Source organism: Lissotriton vulgaris, chromosome 9 (genome assembly GCF_964263255.1).
Source record: "Lissotriton vulgaris chromosome 9, aLisVul1.2, whole genome shotgun sequence".
Lineage (NCBI taxonomy): Eukaryota > Metazoa > Chordata > Amphibia > Caudata > Salamandridae > Lissotriton > Lissotriton vulgaris.
The window spans coordinates 242,305,826-242,330,095 of record NC_141697.1 but is presented as its reverse complement, the minus strand read 5'-3'; the positions used below and the strand labels follow the sequence as shown (position 1 = coordinate 242,330,095).

Genomic DNA, 24,270 nt, shown 5'->3' with positions numbered 1-24,270 from the left:
GTGAGAGGTGCTGTCTGTTTTGGAGATAAGCAGCCATTGTGGATAAATGTATACAAATGGAAGCATAGGCCAGATTACATTTGTACAGATGTAAGAGATAACAAATGATGCTTTGAATAGATGCATCCAGCGGGTTAATGTTGTGGTCTGCACAATAAATGACAAACCGCTTCCATTTCGCCGCATAGCATGCTCTTGTGGTGGGCTTCCTTGCCTCCCGGATTATGTCCATACAGTCAGGAGGTAAGTTGAGGTAGCCAAACTCTAAGACCTCAGGAGCCAGATCGAGCTGTTGCGGATCTGGATGCTGAATGTCGCCATGGCTCTGCGTCAAAAGCCTGGGTGTGAGGCGCAGCCGTTCATGCGGCACAACGGACAGTTTCAGAAACATGGTGTACCATGGTTGGCGAGCCCACGTTGGAGCAACCAGGATGAGAGTCATCGAGTGCTGCTTCAGCTTGCGTGCCACCAGCGGTATTAGAGGTGCTGGGGGAAAAACGTACGCAAATTTGCCTGACCTGTTCATCCATATCGCATTGCCCTGTGACTGTGGGTGTGGAAACCTGGCGGCAAAGCTTCGGCATTTTGCGTTCTCCTTTGTGGCGAACAGGTCTATCTCTGGATGACCCCACCTTTGGAAATACGGGTGGAGTACTGATGGATGTATCGCCCACTCGTGCATTTGGTGGCTGTACCTGCTGAGCAGGTCCGCCATCTGATTGTCCTTGCCTGGGAGGTGTTCTGCCATGAGGAAGGTGTTTCTCTGAATGGCCCACTTCCACATGCTCTGAGCCAGATGAGACAACTGTGAAGAGTGTGTTCCTCCCTATTTCTGAATGTAGTACATTGCCGTCATGTTGTCCGTCCGGATCAACACGACCTTGTTGCACAGATGTACTTTGAAGGCTTTCATTGCCATGAAGATAGCCATCAGTTCTAGAACATTGATGTGCATCTTCCTTTGCTGTGGTGTCCATAGTCCCTGCACATTGTAGTGGAGTACATGAGCTCCCCAGCCCTGGAGAGAAGCGTCCGTCGTCAGGATGACCTGTGGCACAGGCTCCTGGAACGGTCGTCCCTTGCAAAGGTTTTGTGGATTCCACCAATGCAGAGAGTTGTATGCCCGACCGCTCACCAACACTAGGTCTTTCAACTGTCCGTGAGCCTGAGTCCACTGACGTGCTAAGCACTCCTGAAGCGGACGCATATGTAGTCTCGCGTGCGGGACTATGGAGATGCAGGAGGCCATCATGCCTATCAACTGCATGAACACTCGTGCTGGAAGCTAGTGTTGAGGTCTGAATTTTTGTATCAGCGATTGAATGCTGCTGACCCTCACTGAATTCGGCTGTGCTGTGGCTGACAGAGTGTTTATTGTCGCACCCAGATACTGCCGGATGTGGGCGGGTTGCAGGTGGGACTTTGGGTAATTCAGTGAGAATCCCAGATCGTGAAGAAGGTGAATGGTGTGGGACATGTGGGCGGCACACTGCTGGGCCAACTTTGCCTGGATGAGCCAGTCGTCCAGATAAGGGTAGACGTGAATGTTTTGTCTCCTTAGGTGTGCTGCCACCGTCGCTAGGCACTTTGTAAACACCCTGGGTGCCGTGGTGACCCCAAAGGGCAGAACCTTGAACTGGTAATGTTGGTTGTGGATGGTGAACCGTAGGTATTTTTTGTGTGACGGGTGTAGCGGAATATGAAAATATGCATCCTTCAGATCTAAGGTTGCGAGAAAATCCCCTTGACTGAGCAACGGTAGGACTTGATGCAGGGTCAGCATGTGAAAGTGCTCCGACAGGATGTACTGATTGAGGGGTCTGAGGTCCAGTATGGGTCTGAGGGACCCGTCCTTCTTTGGTATTAAGAAGTACAGGGAGTAAACCCCTGTGCCTCTTTCTTGCACAGGCACGAGCTTGATTGCCCCTTTTTGCAGCATGACGAGGACCTCCTGCTGCAATAAGTGCAAGTGCTCGGCGGACATAGGACGGTGTCTTGGGGGTATTTTGGGTGGAGTGGATGTCAACTCCAGACAATAACCGTACTGTATAAGCTGTGTGACCCACGTGTCTGTGGTGATGGACTTCCAGACTGGCAGGAACCGTTGAAGTCTCCCCCGACTGGTGTTGTGTAGTCGGGGGGCAGTGACAAGGCGTCACTGTTTGTTAGTGGCGGAGGATCTGGAGTTGTTGTTTCCACGACCTCTGCCTTTATCGCGGTTTCCACGATATCCACCTCGACTTTGTTTGGTGTATGTGGTCTATGTGTTGCCTTTATAGTACTGTGTGGTTTGGGAGAGCTGGCCTCAGGAAACACCTCTAGTGCTTGAGCGACGAAAAGAACCACCCCTGAACTGCTGAGACTGCAGAGCCCCCATGGACTTAGCAGTTTCAGTGTCCTTTTTGATCTTCTCCAAGGTGGTGTCCACCTCTGGGCCAAATAGATGATCAGGGTTAACTGTCTGATTAAGAATGGTGGTCTGTATCTCCGGCTTAAATCCTGAGATTCTGAGCCAGGCATGTTGTCTCAGCATGACACTAGTGTTGATAGCTCTGGCCGCGGTGTCAGCCGCGTCCAGTGCACATTTAATAGAAGCATTGGATATCAGCTTCCCCTATTGGATGAGCATCTCAGCTGCCCCTTTGTATTCGTCTGGCAGGTGCTGCAACAGGGTCTCCAGTGTGTCATAGTGTGCCCTGTCATACCTTGCTAGAAGTGCTTGTGTATTTGAAATGCACCAGATATTGGCCGCTTGAGCTTCCACCCTTTTCCCCCGATGCCTCGAACACCTTAGATTCCTTATCTGGGGGAGGAGCATCACCCGTTTGTGAATTAGCCCTCTTCCGGGCATTAGAAACAACAAGAGAGTCCAGAGGCAACTGTCCCTTGATGTAAGTAGGCTCCCTAGGTGCCGGTTTATACTTCTTCTCAATTCTAGGGTTTATCACCCTGGCTCTTGTAGGCTCTTTAAAGATCTCCCCAGCATGCTTCAAGACACCCTTCAACATAGGCAGAGTCTTGACAGTCCTCTCTGAGACGGAAAATGTGTCAAAAAGAAAGTCCACTTCAATGGGGTCAGCATGGAGCTGGACGTCGTGATTTTTAGCTGCTCTTTCAATGAGGGCATTAAACGCTGCTGAATCCTCTGTAGGCGATGTTTTCACAGCATACATTTGAGTGTCTGGGGTAGAGTGAGGATCACCTGGGTCAGCACCAGCTGCCCAGGGTTCATTGGTATCATCTGGCTCAGTGTAGACAGAATCGCTGTACTCATCATCATCACCTTCCCCAGAGTCCACATCTGAATAGGTGGGGGAGACATCATGGCCATGTGGAGAAATTGGTTCCATAAGAACAGGAGTCGAAGTGGAATCCTTTTTCTTCAGTGGAATTTTATAGGACTCTATTGGCTGTTCCGGGGCAATTTTCCGCTTATGAAGGGAAAGTCTGCCTGTTTCGGCATCGATAAAATGTTCTTGCTGTTCTTCCAACGAAGATTGTTGATGCTTTAAGGCCGGGACCACCGTCGTCGACTTCGGCACCGAGGACACCTTCTCGGGCACGTTGGTGACCATCCTAGGGGTGAGAGCCTTAGGCGCCGCGTTCGGCGGCAACGTGAAGTGAATGGGGGTCGACGCTTTCTGAGGTTTATCGACAGGCTTCGAAGGTGGAGGATCTTTTGGCCCGACACTTGAGGCCTTGTCCTTGATGCGCTTCAGGGAGTCCGCCACTTGCTTGGAGAAAGCGGCGGACGGCTGCGTCGAGTCGACGGAATCCTTCGAGGCACCACTAGACGTGGACTCGTGGGTTGGGCCGCTCTTGGCCTGGTCGACGCGGAGTCTCGAGAACCTTCGGATCACCGAGCCCTTTGTCGGTGTCGACAGTCTTCGGCGCCGATTTGCTCGGCTCGACTGCCTTGACCTTTGTCTTCAGCGTGCCAGACTTCGTCTCAACGCCCTTGAGCTGTTTCTTCGGGTCGATAACGCCCTTTTGCTCCATCGGTGCCGACAGGTCCGAGGGCTTTGAGCCGACCAAAGCAATACGCACTTTTGGTTTCGAGGGGGGCACCAGTGCTTTAACTTGCGTCGAGACCGGTGTCTTCACTTTCGGTTTCGATTTCGCAGGGTGCGGCTCAATAGCAATGTCCGTAGCCGAGCCCGAAGGCGGGTCCGTAGAACCCACTGGAAGATCTTGGGTAAGGCCTAGTGGCGATCCCTCGACCTGAGCCTTTTGAAGCGTTTCGGCCCCCATGTCAGTTTGAGTTAGCTCTTCGCTCGAGCTATCTTCCATGGACCTAAAAGCCCCATCGTCGTCTCCTATCTCGTCGACGACTACTTCCGCTTCGAGCATTTCAACGTCCGCGTCGTAGTTGTAGTCTACCTCCGACGCGGGGTTCGACAGGTTCTCACTAACTTCCAAGTCAGCTCCCTCATCATCCCCGGCATCGAATATGTTCACAGGCGCCGGTGCAGTCTGCTGGGCCTCCTGGCGTGCGGCTCTCTGGTATCCGGCTCTGAACCGAGCTGGAAGAATCGGGCACCGAACGCAAGACTATACCGACGAAAAAACTAAAGGCCTTTTGGCCTTAAGAAAGTTTCATATCGATTCGGACTAGAGTGAACCAATATACATCCGTAACCCAATGGCGGAAAAAAACAATCTGAGGATGGAGTCGATGCCCATGCACACTGTAGTCCAGGGGAGGAGCCACCAATCTCGTGATACTTCGAAGACTCTTCCAGGACAACAATGTGCGATCATCCTGACCCAACACTAGGCGGCGATCTATGCACAGATAAGAATTCAGCAGCCCACATGCCTCGAACATAACAAGTTACTTAACTTCAATAACGCCCTACCTGGTAAAAACTTTACTCAGCTTCATCTGATAGAGACTTATAGCCGCAGATTCTTTACCTTAGAATAGATACTCAAACAATACCACGGAGGAGGGTCTGCACAAAGTATCACACAAAAAAGTCCTGCAGGACCGCATGGACAAAGTACACGTCCCGACATACCGGACACCCCAAGAGGTAGTGCTTAGTGAATGTATGCAGAGATGCTCACGTTGCTTCATGGCAGATATCCAGGACCGGGACTCTGAGTGCCAACGCAGAGGTCACAGCCTTTGATCTAGTGGGATGAGCATTCTAATCCTCTGGGGGTTTCTTCTTTGCCAACGCATAACAGATTTTAATGTAGAGCACAATCCACCTGGAGATGATCCATTTCTGCACAGCCTTCTCTTTCTTGAACCCGACATACCCCACGAAGAGTTGATCTTTGTAGTATTCTCATGTTATATGTATGTACTTGTATCCAGCTTCTTGACTATGACTTCTACTAATAAACATCAACTACAGGTACCTGAATTGGTCTACGGTGTCTACTTATCTACACCAGTACCTGTGGGACTTACCCACCACAATCTTCCACCTGGAACAGCTTTGTGCTGTCAAGGCAGAATGTCAACACACTTTTTGGGTCCAGCAGGTAGAGTATCCTCTCTTCTTAAGAGGAATGGGGTGGAACGTGAAAGGTAGGTAAAGTGATGGACTGGCCTATGTGGAACGGGGTGACTACCTTTGGCAAGAAGAATGCTGGGACCCGAAGGACCAGTTTATCTGGGAAAATAAAATGTAAGGAGGCTGAGAGAACACCACCTGTAGCTCTCTGACCCTCTGGGCAGATGTAAGTGCCACCAGAAAGGCAGTTTTTATGGTGAGGAGCCTTAGAGGACAAGAATGAAGCGACTCAAAGGAAGTGCACATTATGAAAGTAAGAACCAAGTTACTATCCTATTGAGGCATAAAAAAAGAGCCGAGGGAAACTTGCTGCAGACCTTTAAGGAACCTATTTACAATAGGAGGCTTGAGGGGAGAACGCTTATCTGGCAGCGTCAGAAAGGCAGAGATGACAGAAAAATAAGCCCTAGAAGTGGCCAATGCAGAGACCTGTTGGGCCAGGGTTAAGATAAACAAAAGAACCTGGGCAAGGGGAGTAAATAAGGAATCAACCTGTTTCTCAGCTCAACATGCCACAAATGTATTCCAACAGACGGCACTGTTTTGATGGAAGGATGCCAAGCTGCCAAGATAACATCACAGAGTTTGGGCGGAAGGTTGAAAGCTGTCGCCACTCAATGTCCACCCATGAAGGCAGAGGATTGACAGGTTTGAGTTTAACACCTTCCCCTGTTGCTGTGACAGAAGAAGAACGACTGTCATGCTCAACAGGTCAGGATACCAAACTCTGTGAGCCAAGTCTGCACCCACAATGATAACATGGCTCCGATCATTCCTGATCTGTTTCAGAACTCTGGGCAGGAGTAGTATGGGCGGAAATGCGTACAGGAAGACTGAGCTCCAGTTGAGAGAAAGTCTCCTTGGAAACTCCAGCAAGCAAAACTGCTGATAGTGTGCGTTCTCGGCAGGGGCAACCAGTGCTGTAAGAGAACTTGCACCACCTGTCGGTGGAGATGCCACTCGTGATCCACTAGGCATCTTCGACTAAGTTTGTCCGCCCTGGTGATCAGAGCCTGACAGGTGGTGAGCTATCAGGGATATGACTGCTGTTTCAGCCATGTCCAAAGACGTGGGGCCTATTGACAAAGGGTCCACGACCCCACCTCACTTGTTGCAGTACCACATGGTGGCGGTGGTGTTCTGCTCTAGCCTTCCCTTGAAGGAGGTTAGAAAGGCTTTAAATGCCAGTAGGATCGCATGGAGCTCCAGCAGGTTGAAGTGGAGTCTGGATTTCGCTAGAGACTAGAGTCCTCTAATCTCCACCTCTCTCAGATGGCCACCCCATACCAGGAGTGACGCATCTGTCACTACTATGAAATCTGGTTAGGAAAGGGAGAGGGGTCTGCCTCTGACCCAATCGTGGTTCGTTAGACACCATTGCAGATATTTCACACTTCCTTCTGAGATCTGGACCATGTCCGAAAGATTCCCCAAATGCTACGCCCATTGAAACGTCAGGTCCCACTGCAGAACCTGCATATGCCATTAGGCAGGAATTACCAGCAGGATGAAGGAGGCCATGAGTCCTAACAGCCTCAGGGTCAGCCTCCCCGAAATCCAGGATAGAGACTGAAAGGTACTCTGGAGAATAAGCCCTAAACTGCACTGTGTATAGAGTAGCTTCAATGAAAGGAAGTGCCTTGGAGGGAGTCAGGTGTGGCTTCGGCATGTTGATAGTGAACCCCAGTGATTGCAGGAGGTTCTCTGTAGTGTAGAGGTGGGAGACGACGTCTTATGGCAAGCCCGCCTTTAACAGCCAGTCATAGAGATAGGGAAAAATTGGCAGCCATGATCTCCGCAGAGGAGTTGCAACCACTGCCATCTCCTTGGTGAACACTCAAGGGGAGCTGGGAAGGCCGAAAGGGTGAACATAAATTGAAAGGGTGAACATAAATTGAAAGGGTGAACATAAATTGAAAGTGCTCATAGCCCACTGTGAACCACAGGTAACGCAGGTGGGCAGGCAGGATGGGAATGTGGAAATAGGCATCCTGCAAGTCCAACTCTACCCTCCAGGCTCCTGGGTCTGGGCAGAAGGACCTAGGCTAATGGGAGCATTTTGAATTTCTCCTTTTTGAGGAAGTTGTTGAGGGCCTGCATGTCTAGAACAGGACGAAGTCCTCAATTCTTTTTGGGGACCAGAAATTACCAGGAATAGCACTCACAGCCCACTTCCGGCACCATCACCCTTGCTATGACTCCCTTGGCCAAGAGAGCTTTCACTTCCCTGTGGGGAAGGGATAAATGATCCTCAGTCAACCACTCTTAAGATGGTGGCACGGAGGAGGGTTTTGTCATGAAGGGGAGGGAGTAGCCCCTTCGGACGATTTGAAAAAACCACCTGTCTGATGTTAAAGACTGCCAGTGTGGTAGGTGATGGCACATCCTGCCACCAACTGGATGCCTATACTGGTAATGGGGCAGATTAGGAGGATTTGGAGGCTGCAGCAGCCGGTAGGTAGTAGACTGACCAGACCACTGGCTGCCTGACCTACGAGGTTTGTGAGCACTGCACCCTCGGCCATGCAGAGGCTGGGGAGCATGCTCGTGGCTAGGAGGGAATTGGCGTGGATGGAATCCCCTTCCATAGCCACAAATGGAGCGGATGTCAGATTGAGGGTGACGTGGGGCCATAGAAAGGCCCAAGGACCTGGCTGTAGTCAGACTGTCCTTGAAGCGCTCCAGCAAAGAATCCACATGGTTTCCAAAATGACGGAGCCATCAAAGCCATTTTTATAAGATGATAGGACATCCCCAAAAAGCCAGTAATCCTCAACCAGGCGTGGTGCCTCAATGCCTCCGTCAACTAAAACGTTCTGCCCAGTTTACAACAGAGTCAACTTTGCTGCATCTCTCCCATCAGTAACAGCCTGAGATGACGCATGGGCCTCCTCCAGGAGGTATGGCAGTACCTGCACAACCATGTTCCACTGAGCGTGGGAATAACGACCCAAAACACATGCATTCTTAACAGATGGCAATGCCAGGCTTGTGGAAGAAAACAATCTTCCTCAAAGATTCCAGACAACTGGATACCCTCTCTGTGGGAGAGGTAGGGAATGCCCCAGGATTTAAATGAGAGGTCGAGGCTTGGACCACCAAGCTTTCCGGAGTACAAGCTGGAGGTTGAGGAAGTTTGGGTTCCCTAAGGCGCGGCAGTGGGCAAACGTCCTATTCACAGGAGTTCCTGTGTTGGGCTTGAACAAAGTCCCCAAAAGAACATCTGTGGGATAATCAGTGAACAGGAGTAGGGGCCTGAGGGGAGAACTCACGGTTGCAGCACCTTTGTCAAGACGTTACTCTTGACTGCCACAGAGGGCAACTGAAGGTCAAGGACCTCAGCAGCCCTCTGAACCACCATTTCATATAAAGCTCCCTCCTCCCTAGCCACAGTAGGGGAAAAAAGTATACCAATATTTGGAGAAGCTTCCAGTCCGCTGGCTCCATCCACTTCCTCACACCAGTCCCGGTTAGGGCTTTCTACATATGGCTGGTATTCCTCAGGTTTCAGTGACCGCTCCTACTCCTCCCAGAGTCCTAACCGAAGGGAATAGAGCGCAGGCTTCGATCTAAGAGTGAAGGCTCCTGTTGGTGCCGGATACGGAATCGGGCAAAGCCCCTCCAGCTCTGTATCAAAGTCAAGAAGCAGAATGGGTATGGCTTCACCAGTAAGTGCCAGTATCAGGGCCTAAGCTGGAGAAGGTCACAATGGTATGACATGTGCCGTCCCGAATCCTTAAGGCCTGATTGGAACCAGGTCCACCAGCGTGAAACCAGATGGGGCCCCGTCTTACCCCACAGGGCCCGGAGGTCTACTGGAGGAGTCAGGCCACCCAAATATGAGGCGCATTGACTCATAAAACTCTATCTAGTTGGTCCGGGATCACTCTGAGGCAGAATCTTGCATGGAGCCTGGCCTTGTATGTCGACCCTCCCTCGTCTCATCAGCTGACTAGCAAGGAGAAGTTGAAGACCACTTCGATGACTTCTTGTTTCTAGACTTAACTGAATGTCCAGAGGATTTGGAGTGGGACGAGGATCTCGGTCTCAACGACCAGTCCCAGGACCTTCCCCTCAATTGGGACGGCGAGTGTCACAGCGCTGCACACCAAGCCGCCATGAGCTTAAGGTAGCACTCCCGCAAGCCCCTTAGATTTATGGTGCGCCAGTTGCAGCATGACTTTAGGATGCTCGAGACACCACAGGCATAAAAGATGCAGATTCGTCACTGACATCAGTCGATGACTGGCTCCGCAGGGCTCGAGGCCGGCTTTTCTGGAGGACATCCCTAGCACACCAGGAGGAAGAATTATCAGAAGAGTCGACAAAGTATATAGGTGTCCCGGACGACACCTCCGGCACAAGCAGACTCATGCGGAGCCAAACGACGCCACCTACCTGCATACAGGGGTACTACTCAAACAATTTTACGGATCCAGTCCGATGCCTGTGAAATTCTAAGGTACGGAATATGCTGCTAGAAGTCTCTATCAGATTTATCAGTTGTCAAAACACTTCAGTTGCAAAACACAATGTAAAAGCAACCCATTCCAGAAAAGTTCTCTTTTCATCCTATATTAAATTTTCCTTAGTTAGAGTAAATCCTAGAGTGTTGTATAGCGTCTATACTTTTCACAATTCATTGAAGACTAATCTTTTGGATTTAGGTGGGTCACTCTGTTCTTCTGATAATTATAGGTTACACGCTATGAATACTGTTCAACGGTCACTGTTTAGGCTGGGAAAAAAAGGGTACTCCCTAAAATTATGTAGGTCTAGAGGAGGGAGTGGCAAACCAGCAGTAAACAAAGGGGAAACCTCTATGATGACCTATATTTCTTTATACTTGAGCAATAAAGTTACTTCAAAATTACATACATGATGCTGCAAGAAACAGGAATACATTCACTTAAACTTGATTTTGATATTTTATTTCTTTCAGTTATTTTCTATCATTCTCAAGACAATTGAGTTTTTTTTCTCATTTTTTGTGATTATTTTATCAAAAATTACAATACAGTGACATGGAAACATGTACTAATCAATTAAAATACAAGAATAAATCATGCCAAAACAAAAACCCCTACACTTTGTATATACAGTTATTTTCACTCATACCAACATTCATACGTACTCAAACTTTCATCCTAGTGGTGCTAACATACCTGACAAAATACACAACAGTGAAAGAAAATGAAAAACAAGAAAAAATGTCCTATAGTGGACTCCTCGAGATGTCGTTTAGACCAATTATTTTTAGATCATTCTTTTTTTGTATATGCATTGTTGGTCTTTTTTGATCCTTTCATTTGTTTCTCCAAAGTTTGAATTGGTTTATGCGTGAGGGTCTCTGGTGCGTACGGTTTTTGTTTTGGCATGATTTATTCTTGTATTTTAATCGATTAGTACATATGTTTCCATGTCACTGTATTGTAATTTTTGATCAAATAATCACAAACAAATTAGAAAAAACTCAATTGTCTTGAAAATGATAGAAAATAACTGAAAGAAATAAAATATCAAAATCAAGTTTAAGTGAATGTATTCCTGTTTCTTGCAGCATCATGTATGTAATTTTGAAGTAACTTTATTGCTCAAGTATAAAGAAATATAGGTCATCATAGAGGTTTCCCCTTTGTTTACCAACGGTCACTGTTTATTCACCTTCCTTACCCCCATCAGTATCATTTGATATGGTTAATCATCACGCCGTACTTCACACAGTCAAGAAATGAACAAGAATCAATGAGGGCACTGAACTGGCTATCATCACATTTGGAAACCCAATGCTAAATAAAATTGAGCCACAGGGCTCAGTTCTATCTCCAGCTATTTTTACTCTGTACTGGAAACCCCGGATGACGTTACTGAAACCCTCAAACTCTATGCAGACCACACAAAGTCTTCTCCTTTGAGGGCATGTTCTCTCAGGCATACTTTAGAAGACATTCCACCATGCTTTATACCACCTGAAATTAAATCCACTTAAAACTAAATTACTACTGCTCTCCCCCATCCCAGAGCTCGATAATCATATGAGCAATATGGGACTCAATGTACTGACTGGCAGATTTTACTTGCTTGACTTCATAGACTCAGTGGGACTTTGCACTGGATAAAAATCTGAACCTAAACACATACAAATGTCATAGCAAAGAATGCTCTGTATCAATTCAAACTGCTTCCAGGAGTTAAATCCTTCATATCAGAATAAGACTTTAAATCAGTGGGATGGTCTCCGCTTAACCTTATTCACAAGTATATCAAAATTGGATCTGGCTCTGTTGAAGGCAGCCCTGCAAGCCACAGTGAGATTTGGCTGAGGAGTAAAATAGTTCAAACCAATTACCACAGTCCTTATTTCTCTGAATTGGCTTCCTACGTGAAGCACAAAGTCTATCCACATGGTGTATACATCATGAAAAAAGGCTTTGTACAGTGGCACCCTGAAATGCAAAAGCTAATAGTTATTCATCAATTTATAAAGAAGAAATATATTTCGAAACAATGTTTCTGTGTGAGCCCGTTCAAATAATGATTGAAGGATAGAGTGAAAGACAGTGCACATTTAAGTCACCTGAGCACAAGCATGTTTTTTCACCCCACTGTCTAATATGCACAGGGAATAACACTTCCTTTGAAGCTTTGAATCTAAGCCCATGGAACAACATTGGTTTGATAATCAAAAGAAAATTCACAAACATACTGCATCAAAGATATTTCACTGCGTTCCTGACCACATATGTTCTCTGGCCAAAGGTGTTTAATATGACCTCTCATACATTTTCTATTTATACTTGAGAATTGCTTGACGATATGTCTGGTCTACTATATTTAGAAATTGAAATATATAACCATATGCTGTTAGGTCTTTGCAGACTTTGCAGTGAATCCTCTGAAAGAGGCATCAGATACACAAATAAAGTCTCTAAATGTAGGCAAAGAGAAAAGGGGGAGATTTTACTCAGAGGCCAGCAACACTACAATACACTGGCGATATTTCCAGAGAAGACACATTTGGTGATTTTGACAAATGCAAAATAATTCCTACATGATGTGACATCATGATAGGACACATTTAATGTATATAAACATTTACCAGATAAAATTGTAATATGCAATAACAAACATAAAATCTAAAAATAAAACAATTTAAGAATCATAAATTGAGTTACTTGGCATATCAAGAAAACCATAACATGCCTTTTAAAGTGCATTGTGTGCATATCTTACTACTTTTCAATTGCAACCCATAATGATTTAATCTAGCACAAACATAAAAATGATCATGATGACTTTAAAAAATAAAATACAAGTTTTCGGAGACTCCATAAGCTCTGGTTTTGGTCAACAGTTCTCTCATTTATTTTAAAGTGTTTAAAATCTTTCACTTAAAAGATAAAAATCATGAAACTGATCACTCATTGCAAACTAGTTATGAAAAACTTTAGAAGATATACGTTTAGGGTACTCACTTAAAGGTTGTCCAAATGTGACTGAGAGCTCTATCGATCGATGAAGAAAGGTAAAAACTGCACCTTGGTCATCCCAATCACCAATCTCCCACTCAGAGAAACTAAAACAAGCATAAAGAATAGAAATGCAAATTAAGTAGATGGACATTTTCAGCTGCACATCAAATGAAAACTGTTAAGAGCGAGTAGTCTTCACAATAAAGAATGTTAGAAACATCAACTTAAAAAGAATGTCAAAGTCTAATTTTGCAATATAGGGCACACACACCAGAACGCTACATTTTGATACGAAGGAGCGGTTAATCACATTACTGATTTCTGATGTACAGCTCCACCCAAGCAAATTGCTCACTTACAAAATGCTTTAAGGCAACAATCAAGCACCCTTGAATTTGTAATTAAGCTTAAGTGTTAGAAATACCTCACAGTACACTGTTACCTGTCAGTTTCACTGATCACCATCGGCCAACGTATCATTAGTGCCCATGAGAATTATTATCTTCACCTTCAGAAAAATATCTGTAATACTTAAATAGGGAGTCCCACTCCAATGAAAGTCTTAACCACACTTCTGGAAGGAAAACCAGTAGGGACTAGTCACAGACTTTCGGTAAAGTTTTTGCTGGTGGGTTCTTTAACTGCAGATATCTCGTCTTTTAAATCTCCTCAGGCACCAGACAGGATCTGGAAAGCTCGACAGTAGAACCCAGTATCAATTGGAAGTCAAAGGCATCCATCACAACTGTCTTGTCTCTGGAATTGACAACACAGACACTAATGTAGGTGCCACCCCTGCGGGCTGGCAGCAGCTTATCACAGACAATTTGCATGCACATCAACGCGGAGCAGCAGACAATTGAGGAATAGACAGTGCGTGAACACTAGCTTGGAAACCTATTACCTATCAAAAATCCAACACTTCGAATGGAGAAGGGGGCTGGTGTGAGGAGGTTAGAAAGAATATCCATTGGAAAAAGCATTACCAAAGGTGAACAACAGATAGATACTTCTTATCAAAGACTCCTCATCTTTGAAAGCCAAAGTAGTACTCTCACAAAGATGGTGGATCTGAAGAGTGGACTTTACACCAGGAAGTGTTGCAGGGCAGAGTGGGATCTGAGTTGATGCAGCAATGCATAGGGTATGGACGGATGTCCATGAAGTAGTTTGCAGATGACTAACACAGGACTGTGTCTAGTCAGGCCTTTGCCCTAGTAGAATGAACCAAAGCATAGAACAGATTGAATCAAGGGCAATCCACCTTGACAAGACCTGTTTCTAGACAGCCTTCCCTTCTTTTGCACCAGCAAATAAAAAGATAGTTGACCATCCACCTGATGCAGTTTAGTCCCATCAGTACGGAAACAGAGGGCTCACTTAGGATCTACTTGATGAAGTGTCTCCTCATTCTCCTTAGAGGGATTGGCAGAGACGAGAACACAGGCAGCAGGCCTGCCTCACGTGAAAGGATGACACCAGGTTTGGGTGGAGCAAGTAAAAAGTATTAACTTGTCTGGAAAAAAGGTGGTATATTGAGACTTGAAAGAAAACGCCGGCAACTCACTGACCTGCTGCACTTGGGTAATGGCAAGAAGAAAGATTGATTTGAGTGTTGAAAGTCTCATGGTGCAACTGTGAATCGGTTCAAGGAGTACACATGAAAAAGGTAAGAATCAAAGTAATGCCCCTGTGTCATAATAAAAGAAAACAGAGGGAACTTATAAGAGCATCTATAAGAAAGGCATCACATTGGCTGACTTAAATAAAAAGAGCTAGTCAGAGAAATAAAGGAAGACAAAGTAACCTTTCATAGTGCCCACAGCACTCGCAAAACATCAGAGCCAGAGATTAAACAAACAGAAGAACATCTGACAAATTTGCCTGCAATGGGTTGAACTATACTGCTCTTTGAACCAGGCAACTAATTTTGACCAACAGCCAGAATAGTTGGACTTGGTCGACAGGTGGTGAGCAGTCAGAATAACTTCCACCATTTCTGACAGAAGATCAAAGCCTCTAAGTTGATTCTGCTCAATCTTCATTAATAGAGGTATAGATTCTAGAGACAGGGGTGCAAAACACTGCACTGGTGATGGAAGAGCAGGTCTTCCTGAGGAATGCCTCCAAAGTGATGGGCATATACTCCGATTCAGCAGCTCAGCATATCAGACTCGCCAAACCTATCCCAGGGCTCACAGGATGAGGTGAGCTCTGTCACTTTTGAATTTTCCCCAAGACCTGAAAAATCAACAGAAGAGGTGGGAATGCATAAAGGTGGGCGACATTCCACCGAAAGTGGGGCAAGGCTCTTAGAAAGACTTGAGAGGGAAACTCAAATCCACAAACAACGGACACTGAACATTCTTGGTGGTAACAAATACATCCATCAAGTGCACACCCCACTCAGCAAAGATGCCCTGTGCAACGTCCGGGAGCAACATGTACTGAATTCTACTGCTCTGCCATTCAGGAAACCCATCCCGTAAATTACCATTAAGAAGATTGGGAATGGAGCCACCCCCCTTCACAGCCTGAGAGTCTCCAGATAGAGCAAGAGACACCACTCAACCTTATGTACTGCTGTACCACAAGACTGTCAGGATGTGGACAGACCTGCCATTGATAGAAAGCAGAAAGGCTTTGAAAACTATACAGATGACGCACAGCTCCAGAAGGTTGATATGGTGGCACTGATCCATAACAGAAACTAAAGTCTTACGCTTTACACTTCTCCCAAGTGACCTGACCAGCCCATGGTGGATGTGTAAGTCATGATCATCATCAAAATTACCTTATTCCGCTGTAAAAAAAAAAAAAACCATCAAAGCACATATCATCACAAACAGTTACATTTATACTAGACACACACATTTAAAAAAAATATTAAAATATGTTTATAGTTTTATTTAGTAGGAAAAACCTCACTTTGAAATACAAATTTACATCCACCATATTAAAAGAAGAAAAAATTAAAACCTTGAAATAACAGATACAAAATAGGGATGTCAAAAATGAGAAAGAGAACCAACACGCGCTAATTCATTGCTTTAGCCCTAATGGCCCAGCTCCATTGAAGAAATTTGGCAACAGCGCATAGAAAAGATTCCCTGGTTTTGCTGCGTAGGAGTCGTAGTATTGGCCAATACTGACATTGGCCAACACTCATCCTGACGGTCTACATATAGGAAGGATCCATTTTTTAGGTTTCGCTGGGGAACGGAGCCTTTAGGCTCCGCCTCCAGAGAAATCTTATGTTTCTTAGTGTGTACTCTTAGTCCCTCCCTCTGTTTCATTGGCTAGCTCCATAAATGGAGGCTAGCCATTGGAACAGAGAGGCGTCCGTCATGGCCGGAGGAGACTCGGGGGCGTTCCCGAGAATCTTTGGCTTTTGGCTACGTCATGATACGTCAGCCAAAAGCCGGGAACGCCCCCGAATCTGGTCCGGCCGGGCCGTGCTTGCTGCTGTCCTGCCTTACTCTGTGTCCCTCCTCCCGCCGTCCCCCCTCCCCCCCCCTCGCTGTCCTGTGCACGTTTCCCGCCGGCTGTCCGTGTCCCCTTCCCCTCCCACAGAAGCAAAACAACCCTTGTGTCCCATTGTCTTTGCAGCATTCCCTCCCCTCCCACAGCAGATCCCCGCCTCCCGAGCCGCAGCTGATCCCCGCTCTCCCCGCCTCCCTCTCCCCTCCCACAGCAGATCCCCACCTCCCTCTCCCCTCCCACAGCAGATCCCCGCCTCCCGAGCCGCAGCTGATCCCGATGTTTCGGAAAATGTGTGCAAGCGGAAGAAGTCCAGGTGAGTGCCCGTTCATGCTTCCCGCTGTCTGTGTGCCGTTCCCGCCCCCCCCCCTCTTCCCGCTGTCTGTGTGGTTCCCGCCCCCCCCCTCCCGTTGTCCGTGTGCGGTTCCCGCCCCCCCCCCCCCACCCCCCCCCTCCCGCAGCTCCCGGAGCCCCGAAATTCCTCACCTCCCACTCGGATGGGACTGTCAGGCAGGCTCCGCCAGGCGTCTCCGCTCCTCCCTGTCTGTGGGCCCCAACTGGGTCTACGGCGGGGCCTACCCTGCGACTCCTCTTCGTCCCGGTGTAGGGCTCGGGTAAGATCCTGGATCAGAGTTAGGCACCCTCCCGGAGCCCGCTGTCGCAGGCCGTTTCCAGCATCCGTGGGCCACTCTACCGGGGCATTGCTCACCACAGCCATTATCTTTTTCTCTGCGAACCTTGGTTAGATGCAATCACCGTTTGTTGTGGGTTTCGGTACCAGTGCTTTACTATCCTCTTCCCGTCAGAATGTATCCGGCCGCCATCTTGTTTGGCTTTAAAATTCTGGTCACCCTAGCCAGAATGCAAATGGAAGCCCTAAATGAGCATCTCGCCCGTCCACTTGGCTTCAGAGAGTTGGCGGCAGGCGCTGAGAAAGTAAAAGCAGAGGGCTCGCGCTGATTGGTCACGTCAGGAGGGCGTTCACGAGGGCAGGCATGGGCGCAGCCGCGTAAATTCGATCTGGTAAGTATAAGTGTTCTTAACTTGATCCCTGCTTGTTTTGTAGGCATCGTAGAGGTTGGGGCCTCTACCGGCATAACTGCCCAAGCTGCCGACTTTGTAGGTTCTAGGCGGCTGTAGTCGTTGGTTGAGACGCTCTAGCCCCTTCTAGGCTCTATTCACTCTGGTATCCTGAGCTGCAGTTGGTTGAGCCGCTCTAGCCCCTCGTGTCTATGGTTACCGGTCCCACTTTCCGTTATCCCCACCTGTAGGGCGCCGCTCTCGGCCCGCTGGGGGTCTGCTACTATGGAGTCGGTAGGCGGGAACCCGCTTCACCAAGGCCTCCGAGTGTCAGATACTCTCCGGGTGCGCAGCCTTGCATTACTTCCTGGTGGCGCCTCTCCAGTGCCGGGCATGTAGTTCAAGGAGAGCAGCGCCAAGAATCTGCGGCACCTGGACTTCCTGGCACCCAGGGCGGCCCTTGACAAGCTCTACCAGCGTGGGGAGGTACGGGGCGTTTATTTATCTATTCGTTCGCACACACAGGTTACCTTCTCATTAACATGACCTGCGACTCCTTGCACAGCTTGTTCTTTTGTTTATCCACGACTCTACCATACATTCACCTCATGTGTTCGTCTGGTCCCCTGTCAGTTCACTCACTGAACCAGTTAATCACCTGTGACCTTAGTAATATAGCCGTCCACTTGTTAATTACGCAGTTTGTTGTCGCATTAAGCCATCAAGTTCACTTATTCGTTCTTTTGAATAGTGATTAATTCACCCAGTCGTTCGTATCTGCTTTTGTGTACATGTCTCCTTATTGATATCTCCCCTTCGACCCACCTGTTCCTCCTCCTGCACCCCCCGTTTATCTGTACATCTCTTACATTCCCCCTATAAATTGTCATCCTGCTTCAAGCGTGTGTGTGTTCATCGATTCCCTCAATTATCCGTCTATGTACTTCGCCAAGCACTTTTTCCTATATTTGTCTGCCACTTCAGGGTCAGCTATTCGCTCATACCCTCAGCAGCAATATTAGCCATTCGTCAATGGCACGTTTTCAAGGGCTTTCCTCACTAGTTAAGTGTTACTGGGAGGGTAAATCACCACACGAATATTACAAACTAGGCTGCTCGCATTTCCTGGAGCCACGGGGCCCTGCAAAAAAGAATAGTGTTTTTGAGTCATTCGGGTTCACACCTTTTGTGAATTCGACCCTGATTATCTAAACCACGGTCACTGCATAAACGTAACCCTCCCGTTGGTTTCGAAAAGATGCTTAGCATGTTCGCTGCGCGCACGGTCATTGGCACTGGTTGCATGAATGACTTCGGAAAGCGGTCCCTGTAAGCTTCAGCACTTCAATAAACAGCTGGCCCCTGTTTCATTTGTGTCAGGAGGCCTTTCCTTAGACTCAGGTGTGTTTAGAGACTCGAACAATACATACTCAGTATATGCATGAAGGGGCAAGGACATTAGATTTGTCACTGAAATAATGCAGGCGGCGTCTAGTGAGCGATTATGTGAAGGGTCTGTTCAGGTCGTTTCATGAATGATAGTCCAAAGTTGGGAGAGCCACTTCTGTCTAAAGTTATGTAAAGGGTTGTAAACTAAATTCTAAAACTGCATACATTTTGCTGTGGGTGGTCTTCATCCATAATTCGTAGCTTTATAGGGATTCTGAGTTTTAGTTTGGGACCCTAATTGACAGTGGGCATGGAAGGGGGAGAGTTGGCCACCTCAACATATATATATAGGTGACAGAAACGCACATATTGCCTTGAAGGCTCTGACCCTCTTGAATGTTCTCTCTGGGCTCAGAAGCAGTGTCCTGTGCACTTCAGGCAGTTCTTCAGTAGGCGTACCACTGATCTGTCTCTGGAACATCTGACCTGACTCCGGAACCACTGATCTGTTTCTGGAGCCCGTAATCTGCACGATGCAGAGTACTCACAGGAGAAGGTACCTTACAGACTGAAGAAATTCTCATTTTATCCTAAAATAGGAAGACCCTGTCAGTTATTTAGAGTGCTTAGAAATCAATGCACGGAAGCATTAAGTGCTGTTTAAAAATATTATTTGTGAGACAAAGATGTCAGCCCTTCTGATGGATTGCTCTTAGAACCCAGACTCGTGGCGCTAGTCTGTAAAACAGTAGAGCACATGACATAGGCTGGATTCTAATTGCCCCCCACGTTCGTATAATTGTTACTGTGTTACATATTCAGCTAAATAGTGTCCGTTACAATATGAATGGTCACAAAACAGGACTGAGATAAAATTTAAAGTTGGCATTGTGGCTTGAATAGCGCTGCATTGTGTTTACCGTTGCCGTGCTGTATTGTTTGTTTGATTAGAGTAGCTGCTCAGAGGAAACACAGACACAAACGTTCATTTCTCTTCTGATGGGCAGATTTTTCGATATCCTTCAAAGTAAAATTCAGGCAGTACTTTTCACAACTTGGCTCCAGGATCTGCTTGTCTTTTTTTATTGGCCACCCACCGTTTCAAATGATCTGTAATTACCCATACTGTCGCTCTGTCTGGAGTAGGAGATTGGACCAATTTTCCACCACGCAAGCATAACCACTGTGGGGAGAAGTGAAATGCAGTGTTAGCGTTAAGCAACTTGGTGCCACATGTACTAACATTAGGAATGCTGATTTCCTAATTGCGATCAACTCTGAATTGCAATTAGTAAATCAGTATTTCTAATGTATGAAACTTTTGCGTTTCATTAAATCCTAGTGGGTCGCAAATAGATTGATCTCATGCATATTAATAAGGTACGTTGCATTTTTTGACCTATTGGGAATCACAGCCATCACAAGAATGTTGGCCTGCTCGGGTCAGCAGAAAAAATAAATGGTCTGCTGACCCGAGCAGGTCACCATTCTGATGAAGTAGGACCTTTTTGTTGGGCTCTCAATTTGTGCTTTGTGGACCCAATTTATGGCCTTTGTTGTTTACATTAGTTACTTTTATTCATAAAGCAACAATTCTTTTTGTTGCAAATTTTAAGGGTGCTCTGCACATTGAACTTGAGGAACAACGGTTACATTTTTCTTTCAAGCTTGGTCATTTCCTTTTCAGTCTTTTAATAGGATATTGGTTTGGAAGATGTGAAATCCAGCAAAGGAAACATTTATTTAACAGTTCTTTAACGAGATTCTAAAAAGCTACCTTGGTGACTGAGTAGATGTTAATAGAACCGGTTTGCTTCAAGATGTTTTGTACATTATGTCCAGGTATAAGCAGCATCTTCTGTTAGTTATGACTAGTCAGATGTTTGATCTGTTACTAATTTTATTGATTAAGAACTATTTTTGACGATAAAAAATTAGTTCTAAGCCTCCAACAATGGTGAGCAGTAAAAACGTGAAAGTGCCTGTCTGTGTGTATGGGTGGCTTTGTATGGGTGGCTCTGTGTGGGTGGCTCTGTGTGGGTGGCTCTGTGTGGGTGTAAATGCAATAGGTCATGCATTTGCGAGCGATTAACCTATTGGCATTGTAAATGACAATGCCAATTATTTAAGATTTAAAAAAAAAAAAAGTCATGAGCAGTGCCAATAGCTCTACCTTTAATAATGCCGAGACCATTGCATTGTAAATGCTTGTTAAAGAGTTCAACTTGAATCAGTGGATTGTCATCGAGGTGTGAATAGCTCTTAGGCAATCAGATTGGGGTCTGAATGTGAGAGGTGAATTTCTGGAAGCAGAAATGTGTTTATCACATGAAGATAGATGGAAGAGGGTATCATCACAGAGGGAGGCGGCGCATAGGAGAAGACTAACGACTGAAACCTTTGGGCAGCAGGAATAGGTGAAGCGACACAGGTAAGCCTCGAGTTGGAATACAAGGAGCATAGTGATTCAGAGAGCAAAATGTGACATAGAATACGAAGGAATCCAGTTGGCATGCTATGAATGTGAGTGGAGTTGGCATAGTGGGATGGTTAAGTGTTTTTAATACAGCCAAAATGTTGAATAGTTTAAGAATGAATGAGAGAGGAATATGAAGAGCAGAGATGACAAAGTTATAAGAGGGATTTCCCTTAAGCGTGTGAAAATCGGATTGTATCAAAAGCAAGGTAAATGTCCATAGCGGTTAAGCAGATTGAACTCTAGTCATTCATATTTTGAAGAGAGGAATAATGAGTAAGGGTGTTAGTTTGGTAAATGGAAAGGATTGGGCAGTGATAGATCTGAAGCATTTACAAAGGTGTATTAGAAAGTTGTAAACGTTTGTGGATAGGGAAGATGGCACACTCTCTAAATGAGCCTGGGGAACTTAAGTTTATGGGCTCAAAGGAACTGATAGAGAACAGAAGGAGTTGTTGGATTTAAATATGGGAGTTTTTTTTCTGTGCTATTCATTTTGTTACAAAAGCGGTATTGCATGTAATTGGACTTTAGTGCTTTATGTGTGTTTGTCTATAAAGTTAAACAACTGAGTTTACTTGGTGTCTGTTGTATAGTTTTAAAGTCTTGTTGATTTTTATAATATCATAGGAAAAAATAATCAGTCTGTGAACACAGTGTAATACTTCCTCAACCTCTTTCTTTCCTGAATGACAAGTGCATGGTATATTTGTTTAGTGACTATTTTGTTTCTTTAATTTGTTAAATGTGAATATATATGAGCTTTCTGGTCTCCAAAATGGCTATTCGCACATGCTAGATCATGGACACCGAAAGACTTCAAAGTTTGCTTTGGGGACCCACAAGACTGTTCATTCAGGTGGAACCTGTCCTGGGGAGGCACATCTGCTGATGGAGCCTGTGTGGCACTCAGTTGAGAGAGCTGTAGCAAAGAGGGAGTAACAGTGGTGTGTGTGAGAGGATGAGAACAGGCATCTTCCCTTTCGAATGAAGGTAACCACCTGAGAAAATATACATAAGCACAGGCATGAACTGCATTACTACACCATAAGTCAGCCAAAGAGCATAAACCGTGTTCACCAAAGAACTGGATGGATTTTTACCAGGGATGCCCGGTCTTCAAGGAAATACAAAGAACGAGGATCAGTGGGGCCCAAGAACTCTAATTAGCTACATCTTAATCTGCTACTATCCATTATTAATAAACTGGCTAGAATAACACAAACCTAGACATTGTCACTGCAAGGATGGAAGTCTGCTGCCTTCCAGGCCTGTGCATCTCTGCATATCTGCTCCAGTCAGTGGAATCGATTAAAAAGCTTGAGCTAACTACTTGCCAAGCTTGCACCCATTTACTTGGATTAATTCTTAAAGCAGCGGTTTATCATTAAGTATAGGCTGTTTGTTGTGGATACTCCCATCGGTTTCAGTGCCAGCTTCCAAGTGTCAGCAGTGGTTCTGACTAGGGAATTCTCCATCATTTTGTAAAAGCCAGAGAATAGTAACCCATTTTTGCTAATGTCAATGTAGTATGTTATCCCTGAGCGAGCTGATATAGCTAGCTTTTGAATCTGAGAACCAAGCGTCAGCGTGTTTAAGTTGTGAACAAATTACATATTTAGTAGGTTGGCATTGTCAGCCCTGTCTCCAACCAGTGATGTAATAATGGCCTTAACAAATGAGCCTTGTATGAAATGATTTACATTTTTCAAAGTAGCATTTTAGAATAGGACATCACATCATGGCAAATACAGCTGACTGTGGGTAGGATCGTCATTTTACAGGACAGTTTTGCACAAAATCGTAGTTCCTATACTGTATCAGGTTTCCTTCTAAACCTTTTCCAATGATTACATTTTGGACCAAGTTGTCTTTTTTTGTCTTGTGTACATATGTAAAGATATTTGATTGAGGCGGGCTCACCTGAAAGGAATCTTCCCTTCCATGGCCACATCAGGAACAGTCGACTGTTTGTTCTCCTATGTATCTCAATTTATAAGTAATCCTGAGCTGTCCCTTTTTAGGTTTCGCCTGTCGAAAGCTGCGCAAGCAGCATTTCACGCAGGCAAAATCTTTTGTCTAGAGTATGTGTGTGTAGTCCCGCCCCTCTGTTCCATTGGCTAGCTCCATAAATGGAGGCTAGCCATTGGAACAGAGATCTGTCCATCAATGCCGGAGCAGATTCGTTGGCGTTCCTGAGAATTTTAGGCTTTTGCCCACGTCATGCGGCTGTGGGCGGGGTTTTTTTTTTTTTTTTTTTGTCGTCAAGGTTTGTTTTCGTCGTTTCTCTGAAGATAGCGGCCGGGCAGTAGCTTGCCTGCGAAGCTCCGCAGTTTGTGGGCTCAACGCACATTCCAATCTTGTTCATTATTGCATTCATGGTGCATTTTCTTAACTGTATCATCAGGACCAGATATCTCCTACTTTCTGGGAAGCAGCGTAATTCAGCGAGAGGGCTGGAGGATGGGCTAGTGAGGGGCAGGGATGTACCCCCCAGTGTTGCACTGCAGCATTATGAAACCCCCAGTGGTTTGTGTATTTTAGTGACTCCGCGAGGGCTGCCTCCGCCGCTCCCTGCCCCCAGCGTGGGTTTTGTTTGGGACCGGGGCTGAAGCATGCACCTTCCTGACTGGAGGGATGTTATGGTTGTCCGTCCTCTGGCAGAGTGCAGCATCACCCGCGCTGCAGCAGGGGGAGAGAGAGCAGGTGGAGGCTGCACACACTGCAGTGACGCTGCCCTGGAGATGGCGAATTCCTCCTGCCTTTGAATGAGCCGGGGATGAAGGGTCCATCCCAGCCCTGCCGAGTGATGCCCTGAGCTGACCAGACGAGCAGGAAGACCGGGAGGCAACGGCAGCCTACCGGCCCCATCTTTAGCCCCACCCCACCCCGTTTCCGCGCCGCG

General features: G+C 46.3%; 1 protein-coding gene across 1 annotated transcript in view; it reads right to left on the bottom strand.

The window, feature by feature from the left end:
- Positions 1-24,270, bottom strand: part of KNL1 (kinetochore scaffold 1) — a 617,593-nt gene that overhangs the window by 111,919 nt on the left and 481,404 nt on the right. Inside the window, exon 21 of the mRNA XM_086937420.1 lies at positions 13,004-13,104. Within this exon, the coding sequence (XP_086793546.1) occupies positions 13,004-13,104 (101 nt within the window). The remainder of the gene's footprint in view (positions 1-13,003; positions 13,105-24,270) is intronic.